This window comes from Amblyomma americanum, chromosome 1 (assembly GCF_052857255.1).
Source record: "Amblyomma americanum isolate KBUSLIRL-KWMA chromosome 1, ASM5285725v1, whole genome shotgun sequence".
In the NCBI taxonomy this organism is placed as follows: Eukaryota; Metazoa; Arthropoda; class Arachnida; order Ixodida; family Ixodidae; genus Amblyomma; species Amblyomma americanum.
In genome coordinates, this window is record NC_135497.1 from 26,781,656 (window position 1) to 26,797,781 (window position 16,126).

Genomic DNA, 16,126 nt, shown 5'->3' on the forward strand with positions numbered 1-16,126 from the left:
TGCCAGAGTTGATTTGGCATTCGGCTCCTTATCCCAAGGCCACAGTTTCAGTTCCGGCCATGGTGGCCGCATTTTGATGGAGGTGAAATGCAAAAATGCTGGTTTGTTAAGTGCTGTCAGTTCACATTAAAAACCCCAGACAGTCTGACTTATTCCACACTATAACTGTTCCATTCACTAGTATGCCTCTTACAGTTCGTGTTGCTTCAGGATGTTGAAGCCCACAAATTACAATTTAAAAATGTGCCCATTAGCCAACACTATCTCTCTATTTCCAAAGTGCAGTGCTGTAAGCTGTGCTTACAGCACCTATTTAATGCTGATGTTAGCCAACTTTGCCAGTTACCTCTGCCATTACAACCCGCCCCCTCAAAAATTCTTTCACACAAACTTCCTGTTTATTTCCATAGTGAGCAATGCCCAATGTCCTCACATTGTGATACAAGTAAAAAGCAGAATGTCATCTTTTCTTACTATATGATGAGATTTGTCTTGATCAGCAGTACACAAGATTCGTTCATATAAAGCAAAAGATTGGAAAACCTCTTTTCTCACGTTATTTAAAACTTCTATTGCATTCCTTTCCTCTGACTGGTTCCTCTTGTACGGTCCCCAGTCTGTCTCCGTTTGATGTGCTCATTTCTCTGAAACACATCGCACCCATGCCTTCCTTTTCTGCACTAACCTTCTGCTGGGTACCATGGTACATTGAGCACTGCAGCCTTTGTAGACGCTAGCTCGTGATGGTGGGAGTACAGTTTGTTGGGCTCGGCACGTGGTATGAGCAGGCAACAAAGTGGGGTTGAGTCTGCAACAATGAAGAGTTGCTGCAAGTTCAAGGTTCTAAGAGACCAGTGCACAACACCTCTGTAGACTTGATATGCAGCTCGGAATATTCTAAATTACCACCCCACATTATCCACATGGCAACCTGTATGAGGTATGCACAATGGTTGCAAACATTTTTTGAATATGTCATGACCATGTATAGAAAGCGATCATTCAACAAGGCTTATGCAGTAATGACTGGGCTGCATTTTAAACATAGTGATCAGAGATGAAATCAACGACAGGCACACTAACCAAAATAACAGCAATTCTGAATGAGCAATCTTTTTAATAAGTGCTGCTATATGTATGATTTCCTTATGATTTATTTTGAAAAAAACATTGCTAAGGTACTATTAGAGAAAGCATTCAGCTGAGTGCCTAACACTGCTTCATCAAATACAAAAAATATGGAGTGCGTCTATATTGGAGCTCATCATTATCAACCTAGCTGCACACCTCGCAGGAAAGACACCTCCCAGCAATCTAGAAATATCCCAGGCCTGCGCGGGCTACATTTTTCTTGCCTAACAATCCACTCCTCTGCCAAAACAGACCATCGGTTATCTACATTACATGTTCCACCTCTCCAACACAATGCAGTATAGCTTCAGTTTCCTTCGTGTCAATTTATGGCCCAACCAATCTGCTGAGGACTTAGGCCCACAATCGCGCCCTGCAGTTTCACAGTGCACATCAGAGGTTATCTACCGGCTCCACTCAGCCGTGCGTCCCAATACAACGCTCTAAATACCTCTTCTGATATGCAGTGAATAACAGCCATTTGTCATCTAACTTGTGGATTTTCGGAATTGAGAAGAGCCAAGGACAATCACGGCTAACTTACCTTTATGAAACGAGGGAGTCGGTACCTGTCTGACACGCATGTCAATCGTTTCCGTGCTGGCCGCTGAACCAAACGACGCCTTAGTTGTGCCTGCTGCGTTGCTTGGCAACGAAGGTCTCTCACAAGTGTATAATGTGAAACGTTTTCTTTACTCAACGCACGTTTTCCTACTGTGCCTACCACTGCTGAAGGAAAAAGTGGCTAGGTTTCGGCCGCATCATTTTCATGTGGCCCCTGCGGTTCGGCGCTTTTCCGCCACTATGATGTCGCCCTCCGCTAAAGCGGACGTCGTGGTTCCACCTGTTTCATTTTTCTGCGGTCTTGCTGTTGGTGATTTTCTGCCGCTGCACTGTTTGTCCAAGCTGCGTTGCGGCCCTCGCGAATTTTCTGTCTCCCTTTGCAGGCACTCGCGCCTGCTCACGCGTCAAATCTCCGCCACCTTTCCATCTAACTAGTCACGTGACCAAACTAAATGTATCAACCTAAGTTTATACATTTATTACATTTTTTGTGCATGTAAAATGTCTCTGAAGAAAGTTTCTTATAGCAAGCATTTATTTTAATGCTTACCTACAAATTGCAGCGGAAGTGACGTGTACATTATAGCGAGCCAATGAGCAGTGGTCTGGCTGGGTTTCCTCTGAAAAAGAAACACGCTACCGGGAGCCCACAAGCAGCCAATGCACATGCGAAATCACCCTGACGGCACTAGATGGCGCCAGGTACCCGGCAGGCTGCGTGCGTGCCTGCAGCATCTGGGCCAATCAGCACGTGCTCGCAGGCGCTGGGCGGGCTTCTGGTACTTTGGTAACGGTAACAGGGTACACGGTACTCTAACGGTGTCTCAAGCACCACAGAAAGCATCCGTGTAACAGTGCTGACTGGCCTTACAGTGGATAAACTGGCCACTTCGAATGCCTTCGAAATGCCTATGTGACAGAACTATTAGATTAGAACATGAGATACTGGCCTGTTTCCGGACACTTAAAATTTATGCCACATTTTTTTGCGTCCATTGTTTCAGGTGAGTACAGTAGCAAAAAAATTTGACTTGAGCGTTTAGACGGTTGAACTGTTGCGTTGCGCAGGTGCGCCGATGTGGAGAGTTCGTGGTAGACGGCTGCCCACAAGAGCGCAACCACTGGATGAACGTGAACTACTTGCCCAGCAAGCGCAGACAAAACATTGGGGCCTTGCTCTTCAATGGAGACATCTACCGAAAGAAGGTGAAGAGAAGCTAATCTTGCTCTCCTTAGCTGGTAGATTATTATCAGTTGATATAGCGTATGCAAGCTACGAACATGCCTGATTCATCATCGTCATCATCATCAGCCTGACTACACCCACTTGCAAGGCAAAGGCCTCTCCCATGCTTCTACAATTAACCCTATCCTTTTCCAGCTGCACTTACCCTATGCCTGCAAGCTTCTTAATCTCACCCGCCCACATAACCTGCTGCCGTCCACTGCTATGCTTGCCTTCTCTTGGAATCCACTCCGTTACCCTTAAGGATTGGCAGTTATCTTGCCTTTGCATTACATCAAATCAAATCAAATAAAATTTATTTATTTCACCACATATATACATGATAGGAGCTCTTGGGCAAAAAGCTGCTTGGGGCAGCTTGACGAGGCCCTGTCCAAACCCATTTCTTCCTCTTGACTTCGACTAGGATGTCATTAATGCGCGTTTGTTCCCTCACCCACTCTGCCCACTTTTGGTCTTTTTAACATTGCACTTATCATTTTACTTTCCATGGCTCGCTGCGTTGTCCTTAACTTAAGCTGAACCCTTTTTGTTAGCCTCCACGTTTCTTTCCTGTAGATGAGTACCGCTTAGGTACAGCTGTTGTGCACTTTTCTCTTCAGGGATATTGGTAAACTGCCATTCACAATATGAGAGAACCTGCCATATACGCTCCACCCTATTCGTATCCTTCTAGTTATTTCCCTCTCATGATCTGGATCAGCTGTCAGTACCTGTCCTATGTGGGCGTATTCTTTTACCTCTTCCAGCACTTCGCTGCCAATTGTGAACTGCTGTTCTGCCAGGCTTTTAGGCTTTTGAACATTACTTTGGTTTTCTGCATGCTAATTTTTAGACCCACTGTTCTGCTCAGCCTGTTAAACTCATTGATCATGATTTGCAGTTCACCTCCAGAGTGATTGGAAAGGCAAGGTCATCAGCGAATCGCAGATTATTTAGGTATTCTCCATGAACTCTTATCCCCAACAGTTCATTCATTTTCATTTATTCATAATCTTGCCATTCAAATTATCAAAACAATGTCGCAACACATAGCCAGAGGCAAGTGTGGGGTTCAGAAACAAAATACATAATGGCAATGACACAGCACTTGTGTAAAATGAAAAGCACAAAATCAATGGCGAAAGACCAAAATATCGCATGCAGTGAGAAGAAAACAAAATAATGTGCATTTTACCGCAGAATGAGTAAAGATCTATCAAGAACGACACTGTACTAGAAATACAAACCGAAAACGACTACCACAGAGGTCAAATAAGGCTCATAAAATATGTTCTTAATGTTTTATTTGTTTTATGGGACCATTTTATTTCTGGGGGTAAAGCATTCCAAACCTTGGGTCATGAAAACTGCACCAATCTTTCGCTGTAGATGTTATTCGGTGGCAAATTAAAGTTACTATGTGTGAGGTTTCTTGTGAGTCGAGTAGGAGAGCGAAACAGGGAGGCATTGAAAGGTTGATTATATTTTACTATGTTGTTTACTCACACCGCTATCTTTAAACTCCGAAAGAGGTCAAAAGGAAGGATATTTATTAACGAAAAATGGTCTACTTGGCTCGTTATTCTTGGTTTGTGTTATAATTCGGATAGCCCATTTTTGTAATTGCCGGATAGGATCAAGGTAAGTGTTGTATGTCAAACTCCATGATTCCACACAGTATGTTAAATGACTGTTAATAAGGGCAAAATAAAGGGTACGCAGTGTATGTGTATTAAAACAATCACGGGCCTGTAATAAGGCATAACAGCCAGAAGCCAACTTAGGACAGACGGAGCTAATCTGATTTTCCAGTGAAGGTGTTCATCTAGAATGACACCAAGATACTTAAATGAGTGTGTTCGTTCAAGTGAGTGGTCTTTAATGAAAATCTTAATTTGGTTGCTGTCAATGACTTTTGCTCGTGAGCTAAATACTATATATTTGGTATTGCTTGACTTAATCGTTAGCTTGTTATTAAAAAACCACGTTGAAACTTTTTTTCAGTTCAGAATTTGTTTTTGCTTCTAAATCTTCATGGTTGTCAGCTGTAACTATGATCGCAGTGTCATCTGCATACATTAAAATATCAGAGCAACTTAGGGCCTTCAGCAAATCATTCAAGTATAACGAAAACAACATGGGTCCTAAGATGGCTCCTTGAGGAGCCCCGGTCTGTAAATATTGAAGTGATGATATAATGTTATTCATAACTACAGCTTGTTGACAGTTTTCGATGTAACTAGAAAATAATCTGTAGACTTCAACGCAGAATTCATAATGGTTTAGTTTGTGGAGCATAATAGCGTGATTCACGGTACCAAACGCGTTCTTTAAAGCAACATTATAACAGCGGTCAGTTTCTTTTCATGTAATGCTGTATTAATTGAGTCAAGCTTAGGACAACAGATGCCGTAAATGATGTTTTCCATGTTGCTTTTCACAGAGTAAGTTATACTTTTATAAGAATTTGCAAATGTTGGATAGAATCTTTTCGTAAATATTATTAATAACACTTAGGACAGAAATGGGTCTGTAGCTTGACGGATTGGATTGGTCTCCATCTTTGTATACCGGGACAACTTTGGCTGTCTTTAGTGTGGAGGGGTACTTTGCACATTTTAATGAATGATTAAAAAGTTTGCATAAGATAGGTACCAAGATATCAGTGTTTTCCTTAAGTATGCATGGGTAGATTCCGTCCAGTCCAGCAGATTTATTGCCTGGTAAGCTGAGAATAATGGATGTAATTTCATCGGGTTTGATTTCAAACATTCCAAAAGTATTGATAACTGGATTGGATGCTGCATTTTTTTGTTGTGATTCATGGTGTTGAGCAGCTAAGGACGGGCCGATATTGGTGAAAAAGGAATTAAATCTTTCTGTAGTACTGCCATCTTTCTCTTCAGGAGAACACTGCGCAAACTGGCTTTGCCAGTGACTTCATTTATTATTTTCCAGACGTTATGGGAATTATTATTTTCCAGACGTTATGGGAATTGCCGGAAGCCTGTTCAACGAGACGCATGTAATATGCATTTTTTCGTGCCCTCATCATCGACACGGATCTGTTGCGCAGGCTCTTAAATTGGTTTAGATAGTAAACATTATCTTTGTGTTGGGGGGGGCTTCCATTTGCGGTACTATAAATCTTTTTCTTTTGGAACGGCGAGGATTGACTCAGTCATCCAAAGCCATAGTGGCACTTCATAAGAGCGAACACTAATATTTCTGCTGCAGTTAGTAACCATTTGTGAAAGCGTGTCTATTAGGTTATTAAACTCTGTATCGACGTTATGGTATATTACACTGGGGCCGACGGCCAGTAAATTTTCACGCAGAAGGGCATAATCTATTTTAGATAGGTAGTTCTTGCTCTCACGCTCTGGTTTTATATCAGTGTCAACAGCAACAAAAAGTGGGAGGTGATTGGAGATGGGTTCGCTATAAAGCTCAGCGCGTATCCCGGTCAGTATATTTGTTAATGCATGATCAATAATAGATGAAGAGGAGGTAGTTACACGCGTGGGTGTGTTAATCATGTTTCGGAAATTGTACGATGTTAACAGGTTCACTTAGTCCTTGTGGCATTCAGTACTTGTATCAATATTGAAATCGCCAACAATAATTATGCGTTCTGATTGTGTAGTAAGCGTTTCAGAAATTCCTTCAAGTTTATCAAGAAAGGACGAAAGGCGTGAATTTGGTGGACGATAACTCCAAAAGTGAATGACCGGGGCAGTTTTATGAACAGTGTTTCTATGTCTGCATTACTGAGGGTGACTGGTGCCATTAACGAGAAAGGCAGACTATTTTTGAGAAAAAAGCCAACACCACCACCACGGTTTTTTGATTCTCTCAGGTGAGATAACATAACATAGCCGGGAAGCATAACGTTGTCATCTTTTTGCAGCCAGGCTTTTGTAAGTGCTACAATATCAAAAGATTAAGAATATCTCGTCAAAGAAGCCACTAGAAGGTTCAGGTTCTTCCTTACACTGCAGATATTAGAGTAAAATATTGACGTATATTTGTCTCTGCTTAACAGGTCATCTTCTACGGCCAAAGACATTGTAAGAGCAAACAGGTACAAAAACACAAGAGCATTGGTAATTAGACAGTTTTTTCCAGGTCGTCTTCACAAGTTATGTGCATTATTTTCGAGCTTTCCATTTTTCTCATCAAGATTTTGCCTTCAGACACCCATGCGAACTTCCAGCCTCTGTCACGCTTTACTCCAATAGCTTTGCCGAGCAAAACCTTTTTTTCCGGACACAAATGTTTGTTGACAAAAACGGGATCGTTCTCTGGGAAGCCAAGCACGGAAGTATTTAGCCTGTTCTTTTTCGCAGCTTGCAAGATTCTGTCACGTGGGGACCTTGACTTAAACTTAACAATTACATTGGAAGGTCCCTTCGACTCGGTTGGAACACGGTGTATCACGTCAATTTCCTCAGGAGAAAGCTCAACCTGTAGGTAGAAAGATACCTGTGTCATCATGCTACCGAGGTTCTCATTATCAGTTTCAGGGATTCCTTTCAATTCGATGTTATTCCTTCTGCTGTATTGCTTCAGTTCAACCAGTTGTGTCCTTAGCTCCTTCACCTTGTTCATCAGCTTCTTGTTTACTTGCTGAATTTCCAGATTATTCTTCTTTACTTCTGTGAGTTCAAGCCTCATCGCTTTAACTTCTGTTCTGAAGTCCTCAAAGGCAGTGTTCATGAAACCCATTGATTCCTTCACTGCTGCTATTTCAGTCTGTACAGCATCGCTAGATGAGTTCAACTTGTTTACTGTGATCTTGATTTCAGTCATGGCCTCCATAAATTTAGAAGTCATTTCCATTAGAGGCTTAGTAACTTTATGCTTTTGGGAGCCTCGTCTGCGAGTGTCTTGGCAAAGTTGTCAAGTTGCGTAGCCTCGTCACCCATTTTAACAAGTTTTCGACAAACACGTCACAGACAACAAGAGGTACCACAGCAGTGCAGCAACCGCAAAATGCAATGAAATAAACTTTCACACGAATGTGTGTGTGGCCACCTGCATGAGTACAGCAATACGGTTAGCAGTCGCACAGACGGCTGCCAGAACTGCTCTGATGTGTCCGTGGCTGTCGCTGGCTCCTTTTATCGGGTTGCTGGAGGGACGTCGTAAGCCTTCCGCGCAGGTGCGATATTCCTGGTTGATTGCTTGCACAGATCACTCCACAGCCACGTTCTGGAATGCAGCGTTGAGCTGCGTTGGGCAAGATGGTCCTGCGCCGGTCGATGAAACCCTGTCAAAATGCCTGCATGAGTACAGCAATACGGTTAGCAGTCGCACAGACGGCTGCCAAAACTGCTCTGATGTGTCCGTGGTTGTCGCTGGCTCCTTTTAAGTAAGCCTTCCGCGCAGGCGTGGTATTCCTGGTTGATTGCTTGCACAGATCACTCCACAGCCACGTTCCGGAATGCAGCGTTGGTGGTGCATTGGGTAAGATGGTCCTGTGCCGGTCAATGGAACCGTGTCAAAATGCCTGCATGAGTACAGCAATACGGTTAGCAGTCACACAGACGGCTGCCAAAACTGCTCTGATGTGTCCGTGGTTGTTGCTGGCTCCTTTTATCGTGTTGCTGGAGGGGCGTCGTAAGCCTTCCGCGCAGGCGCGATATTCCTGGTTGATTGCTTGCACAGATCACTCCATAGCCGCGTTCTGGAATGCAGCGTTGGTGCTGCGTTGGGTAAGATGGTGCTGTGCCGGTCGATGGAACCATGTCAAAATGCCTGCATGAGTACAGCAATACGGTTAGCAGTCGCACAGATGGCTGCCAAAACTGCTCTGATGTGTCCGTAGTTGTCGCTGGCTCCTTTTATCGAGTTGCTGAAGGGGTGTCCTAAGCCTTCCGCGCAGGCGCGGTATTCCTGGTTGATTGCTTGCACAGATCACTCTGCAGCCACGTTCTGGAATGCAGCGCTGGTGCTGCGTTGGGTAAGATGGCCCTGCGCCGGTCGATGGAACCGTGTCAAAATGCCTGCATGAGTACAGCAATACGGTTAGCAGTCGCACAGATGGCTGCCAAAACTGCTCTGATGTGTCCGTGGTTGTCGCTGGCTCCTTTTATCGAGTTGCTGGAGGGGTGTCGTAAGCCTTCCGCGCAGGCGCGGTATTCCTGGCTGACTGCTTGCACAGATCACTCCGTAGCCACACTCTGGAATGCAGCGTTGGTGCTGCGTTGGGTAAGATGGTCCTGTGCCGGTCAATGGAACCATGTCAAAATGCCTGCATGAATACAGCAATACGGTTAGCAGTCGCACAGATGGCTGCCAGCACTGCTCTGATGATTCTCAATTCCTGCCTTGGAATACCTACTGCAAACAGGCGGGGAATACTTTGGTGAGATCGAGTCTCCTTGTCTGGCGCCCTTTCTTATTGGCAGTTTCTTGCTGGCTTTATGGAGGACTATGGTAGCTATGGTGTTCCCTCTTTCAATGTGTCTGTCTACGTTGGTGTGTCCCAAAGTTCACGCTGGCCCAAAGATGGATTCATACCAACTGTCCCAAAGGAGTGCCATTTTGTTATATATAGATTCCTGTATTTTGATAAAAGGCTCTTTAACACCCTGATTCTGCAGTGTCTTCTGCATAACTGCTGAGATTTTCACTGAGTCAAGTGCTTGCTCGTAATCAGTGAAGGCTATAGATAGGGGTTTGTTGTATTCTGCGCATTTTTCTATCACCCTATTGATAGTGTGAATATGATCTATTGTGGAATATTCTTTAGGAAAGCCTGCCTGATCATTTGGTTGATTATAGTCTAATGTTACCTTGGCTCTATTAGCGATTACCTTAGTAAATATCTTGTGGGCAATGGAGAATAAGCTGATTGGCCTGTAATTTTTCAAGTCCTTGGCATCTCCTTTCTTATGAATTATGGTCGAGGTCAGAAGGCATTGTATATACAGGGTGACTAGCTTTTCTAGCACGATCTCCCCTCTCCCCCCGTCCTTCAAAAGATCTGCTGTTACCTGATTCTGCTTAGCTGCTTTCCCCCTTTCTATTGCTCCTAAGGCTTTGTTTACTTCCTCTTTCGTTACTGGTGGGATGACGCATTGGTGTGGGCTACTGTCTCTCTCATCAACGTTCTGGTTACATTGACTACTGTACAGATTTTTGTAGAACTTTTCGGCTAATTTAACTATCTTATCCATATTTCTTATGTCATTGCCCTCCTTGTCTCTTAATGCATACATCTGGGTTTTACCCATGCCTAATTTCCTCTTCACCACATTTAGGCTGCCTCTGTTCTTTAGAGCATGTGCAATTGTCTCCATTTAAACTTCGTTATGTCGGATACCTTGCGCTTGTTTCTCTATTCTGTCAGCAGAGTTAGGCCCCCTCATAGTTTAGCGTTTCTTAATTAGATCTTTTGTCTCCTGAGACTGCTTGCCGGCATTATGTCGAACTGTCCTACCGCCTACTTCTACTGCACACCCCATAATGACAGCTGTCAGATTATTGTTCATTAGATGTACATTAAGATCGTCTTCATCAGTTAAAGCTGAACATCGGTTCGGCAGCGATATCCTGATTTCCTCTATTTTCCCTTACTGCTAACTCGTTAATGAACTTCCTCTTCACTAGCTTCGTCCGTTCCCACTTCAAGTCTAAGCTAATTCGATTATGCCTGATTATGAACACTTTGAATGCCAGCAGGGACGGCGGACCTTTCTGTGCGAGGGCATCTGGGCGAAAGGTGAAGGAACAGTGACACATTGCCTGAATAACCAGGAGATTAAACTGTGAATAAAAGGGGATGGGTGCTTGTTAGTGCATGAAATGGACCTCCGCATTGTCAGAGAACTCCTCATTTGATGCAAGTGTACCGATGCGAAGCTGGTCGATAGCGCTTTTAGAAAAGGCACTGCCTTTTTATAGTTAATGTTTATATTACCAATTGGCGGATCTGTGCGGGTCAGTACCATCGCGCTGCCTTTCTATCGTGAATAGGCAAATTATTTAATAAATCAATTCAAATCAAAATTATTTTTGCCTTAAAAAGGTACAGACAGCGGAGGCACAGAAAAGCCGCAGGCCCCCTTTCGCTTGGCAGCGACTAAGACAGCAAGGCTTATAAAGCAAAGGGACTTAGTCAACGTATTAACAGGTATACAATAATGAAACTACAAAATAAAGTGAAACAGTATTATACAATATTGAATTGACATTCACACTCGATAACAGATCAATAGCAAAGAAAGAGAATAAACATATGCTACATGTCAACGTACATAGCACCCAAAGATTTTTTTGACAAACTAAAGAGCTCAGAATTTTTATATGTGTATGTATTTAACAGGGAAGGAAGAGTGGATTGCAGGCATTCTCTACCTGAATGTATTCAAGGAGTCGGCACTACCCAAGTCTCCGCTTACCTTGTCGTGTAGCTGGCTTCTCGGGCATGTAATTCTGCAAGGTTACATATGTAGTTTACATTCCTACGTGTTTCAAGTTTAAAACCGGATACTTAGAAGATATTTATAGAAGTTGTGAATTTTTACCTCACCACTTTGTAGAAAGAGATCCGTGCTTGGCGAGTCCCAGGGGACATTGTAAATAAGACGAAGGAACTTTTTCTGTATAATATAGATACTTTGAAGACAGCTATTTGTGGCTGTTCTCCACACAAAGTGGCCGTAGTTATAATGGGAGTAGAAAATAGAATTATAGAGGAATAGCTTTATTTTTCTTTCAATAACTTATCTCAGCCAACTTACGACCACGGTTAGTTGAGCCAGCTTCATTGCTATATGGTCCACATGGTGATCCCAAGTCATGTTGGAAGAAAAAACTACTCCTAGACATTTAAATTTTTCAACCAAATCTGTACACCACGAGCTCAGTTTAATCTTGATGGAGGAAGCAAGCACTTTATTTTTGGGATGAAAAATAACAGCTTCTGTTTTCTTATCATTAATGCTCATACATTTGTATTCAGACCATTTTTGTAATTCAATAATGGTGTCATTGCATTCCTGAACAAGGAGATCAAGAACATTTCCAGTAAAAAAAATGCTTGTGTCATCAGCATAGATAATAAATTTTGGAGCAGAGTTAATGTTAGAGATATCATTTAGATACATATTAAAGAGTAATGGTCCCAATATACTGCTTTGTGGCACACCAGAAGTAATATGTTTTGGTTCAGATTTCATATTGTCTATGCATACAGCTTATTTTCTGTGCGATATGATTTCAGAAGCACCTGGGTCTGGCCTCGAAAACCATAACACACTAAGTTTTTTACGAGCATACAGTGGTTCACTAGATCAAATGCCTTCGAAAAGTCTACGAAGACACCAATAATGAAGGCCTTCTTTTCAAACTGTGTTAGTATATATTCCTTTTGCTTGAGTAGCGTTAATTCGGTTGATTTATTTTTACAAAATCCAAATTGATTTGGAGACAAAAATTTGTTTGTACATAAAATGAGGCAACCTTGTATGTAGCACTTTTTCAAGAGCCTTTTAAAAGATAGGGAGTATAGGTACTGGTCTATAATTTCCTAAATCGTTGTGGTCACCTTTCTTATACAGAATTGTTACTTTGCCTATTTGCAATTTGTGAGGAAATATACTGGTAGTAAAACATAAATTAAATATATTCGCAAGAACAGGGGCAATAACTGGTACAACATGCTTCACAGGCCTGACTTGAATGCCATCAGTGTCACAGGCATGGCTGTTATTAAGGTTCTGTATAACAGATATAGCTTCTGCCGTAACCGGGTTCAAAAATATTGTATCATTATTGTAGGAACCAATGTAGCTATTGGAATCATGTGATGGGTTGGTATGCGAAAGGGTTGTGAAAAAGTTGTTAAAGGTATTTCCTAGCTCTATTCCAGATACATCTTTATCATCAAGCCTTAATGTCCATGTGGCAGGGTGCGGTTGCTCGCGCCTTAGCAAACAATTTAATGTTGACCACAGCAAATCGTGGTGACCATTTTTAACTTGGAGAAATGTCGTGTAATATTCTGTGCGTGCCAGACGTAGCTTTTTTGTTAACCTATTCCTGTATTTCTTAAACTTACTTGAGTCATCTGCTCAATGTGTGTTTTAAAAGATCCCGTAGAGCTTTTCTTTCAGGTTAATTTCATGGTGTAACTCAGACGTTATCCAGGGTTTGTGAGTTTTACGGTTTTTTTTCTACGCAGTTTTAATGGGAAGCATGAATGGTATAGTTGCGTAACTACTTGGAGAAACTTACTGTAAGCCTCATTTACGTCACTGGTATTGTCAGTGCTATCCTGCTTAACTTGTGCCAGTGAACTATGAAATAAATTGAGCATAGCATTGGTTATATATTGATACATAGCTTTTTCCTTTCGGTACTTTACCGGTCCAGTCCTATACATACATAGAAACACTGGAAGATGGTCACTGAGTGCAGATGATATTACACCTGAGTCAGCTATTAGTTGTAAGGAGTTTGTAATGAGCAGACCGAGTAGAGACTCGGTTTCTTATGTAATCCTTTTTGGAGTGGTTACAAGGTTAATGAAGCCGTTCGAAGTCAAGACAGTGTTAAAGTCTTTAACCAAAGAATTGTCCCTCAACATATCAGTATTAAGATCCCCTCCAGCTATTAGAGTGTATTTTCTGAAAACTTAACTACATTTCCCTTCGGAGGATGATAGCAAACAGAAAATACGAACCTGTCAGTACAGACAGATAGGACCTCAAAATCATCAGTAAATAGACTATACGAGTCCAGCTTGTCGCAATCAGTGTCATTACACAGCAATAATGCTACTCCACCCAGACGGACACCAGAGCGGTTCAAGTAGCAAGTTGTATAGTTGGTCATCCTAAAAATGTCAGAATCATTTGTGCTGCATGTTTCACTTAGCATGATCTGAGAAAAAGGAAACAAAAACTCACCAAAGAATTCCTCTAAACACATTGTTTTCTTTTTTACAGAGCATCATTCAAGTGAACAGCTTGAAGCGATGTCGGCACAACTTACGAAGGAGTACGGTTCAGGTCGCTGGGCAGCCAATAACACATGTGCTGCATTTTGGTTGTTTCAAGAAGAAAACACAAAAGATAAGATCAAAAATGGTATAACTGATCCAAGTCGCTCTGTCCCCTCACATGAATGGCACTCAATCCGTCACTTTTCCTGATGAAAACCTTTCCGTTGACATACCAAGTAAACTTATAGCCTTTGTCTTTGGCACAGTCTTTCATTGCTTGAAGGAGTTCTCTGTTGCGGCGTGTTAAGTTTTCCTGCAAGAAAATGGGTGGATCGCTTTCCTTAAGGTTTTTGTTATTCTTAATCCAGTTTTCTCTTATCGCTTGCCTCCTGAAACGCACAATGATGCCTGGCACCTTATCACGTTTCGCTGGGAGTCGAACGTGTGCAATTTCCTGTTCCATCAAGTGAGGCACTCGAAATTTATCAGCCACGTTATTTAATATGGCTGTCAGGTCCTCATCCTGTGCTTCTTTTATTCCATCCAGTTATAAGTTCAGCTGCCTGCTCCTGAATTCGAGGTCATGTATGTTCTTTTCCAACTGGGCTTGGGCTACCTGTTTCAGGCCATCTTTTTCTTCAAACTCAGTCATCCTCTTTTTAGGTCTTTAATGTCAGCCTCTTGATGGCAGAACTTTTGCTCAAATTCATCGAACTTCGTAGGTATGAAGTTAGGACTCTCTTTCATGCTCTCAGTTTTTCCTGCCAGGGGCACCAGCTGTTCTAGTTCTTGATTAATTGATATGAGTGTGAGTTTAATATCTGTACTATTCAGTTTAATGACTAATATTCTATTACTATATTAAGGAGACTACCATGCACAGAATTGATACTAAGGAACTGATGCAAAAAAGTACTACTGCTGGCCTTTTCCTCTCTGCCATGGTACATATTAAGAACACTGATTTCTCTGGGCAGTTCTTCACTCCACATGTGCTCCTTCGCTCCTCCCACTGCTTTGTTCTTTTTCAGAGGACGTCAATATCATTCCCTTGCATAGCCTGTTCCTCGCCTGTGAGAAGCGCGGTGACCTCTTCTCTACGCTGTACAACTTGGAAGTGCATACCCGGCGGAAACACTGGCATAGCGTGCACGGAATCCACCGCTGCACGTACTGCACCTACACGAGCACTCGCAAGTAGGCCTTAAATCGTTTTATGGCGCCTTTTCTTGCTTGACGCCATCGTGGCTAGTTAACATGAGAAATGCCCTTTCTAATGCCGAGCCACATTTTCAAGCTGTACATATGTTATAAAAGCACAAATCGTGAAGTCGCCGTACAAATACACAATGAATGCTCGAATTCCACGATTTTTCGGACAGAGCACAACGCAGTCATCAGCATCACTTATCTTGATTCAAAATGCAGTTGAAGTCCCTCTCTCGAGTGTACTACATGAGGGGGGGGCAGTAAAAAAGCAAATATTAGTCAAAACATAATGCTGAAAGCACACAAAAACAAAGATAACAAAACAAAAATATATGCGCAATATTCTACATAATTTTGCGTACAAAACTTTGCAACGTGTGGGGTTGAGTTGGGGAGATAAATACGTTCTTCCTAATTAATCGCAGCTGACACGGTTCAAAGCCGCCCGGACCCCACCCCGTGATCGCGTATGCTACCGAGTGCTCACCGACCACGGCGGGCCTTGCTCTGAGGGAACAAAAGAACGACACACTGGCTGACACAAACAGGCATTTATTACTACAGCAACAATAATGCCAGCTAGCAACAAGATATGCTAATGAATCGAGGTCGTCCAACTCACCAGCAAGGTTCCGAGCGAATGTTCGCCCGCACTTGGCCAAGGGATACTCTGCGGTCTGGACGGGCCAAGTACAGGGGCCAGTCTCCCCACCGCTTCCTTGCCCTGCCAGAAAAGAGCGGAGCCACGAGTGACACGTCCGCTCGCGCCGACGATCCCCGCCGAAGAGCCTCATGCCCCATCTCCCGCGCGCGGGCTTCGAGCAGTGTCATGCGCTGTGACGCTGGCGCGCTCTCTTGCCAGTTAATGTAACTGACAAGGGAATGCGTTCCTCCTCGAGGTGAGGCTGCTGCACGGTGCCTCGCGGGAAAGCAAACACAGGGGGCTGCAGGGCACGTCCCCGCAAATGCTAGTATTATCACTAGACTATGGAATGATAAATACAGGTAAATCGCTAAAGCTAAACAAACGCATTGGAACA

At 42.9% G+C, this 16,126-nt stretch overlaps 1 protein-coding gene across 2 annotated transcripts in view; it reads left to right on the forward strand.

Moving 5' to 3' along the window:
- LOC144111965 (uncharacterized) overlaps positions 1–16,126 on the forward strand; it is an 87,008-nt gene that overhangs the window by 14,688 nt on the left and 56,194 nt on the right. The window contains exons 3-5 of one of the 2 annotated variants that reach the window (XM_077645058.1): positions 2,764–2,901; positions 13,882–14,022; positions 14,909–15,074. In XM_077645058.1, the coding sequence (XP_077501184.1) occupies positions 2,764–2,901; positions 13,882–14,022; positions 14,909–15,074 (445 nt within the window). The remainder of the gene's footprint in view (positions 1–2,763; positions 2,902–13,881; positions 14,023–14,908; positions 15,075–16,126) is intronic. The other variant, XM_077645062.1, reaches the window with a different exon arrangement.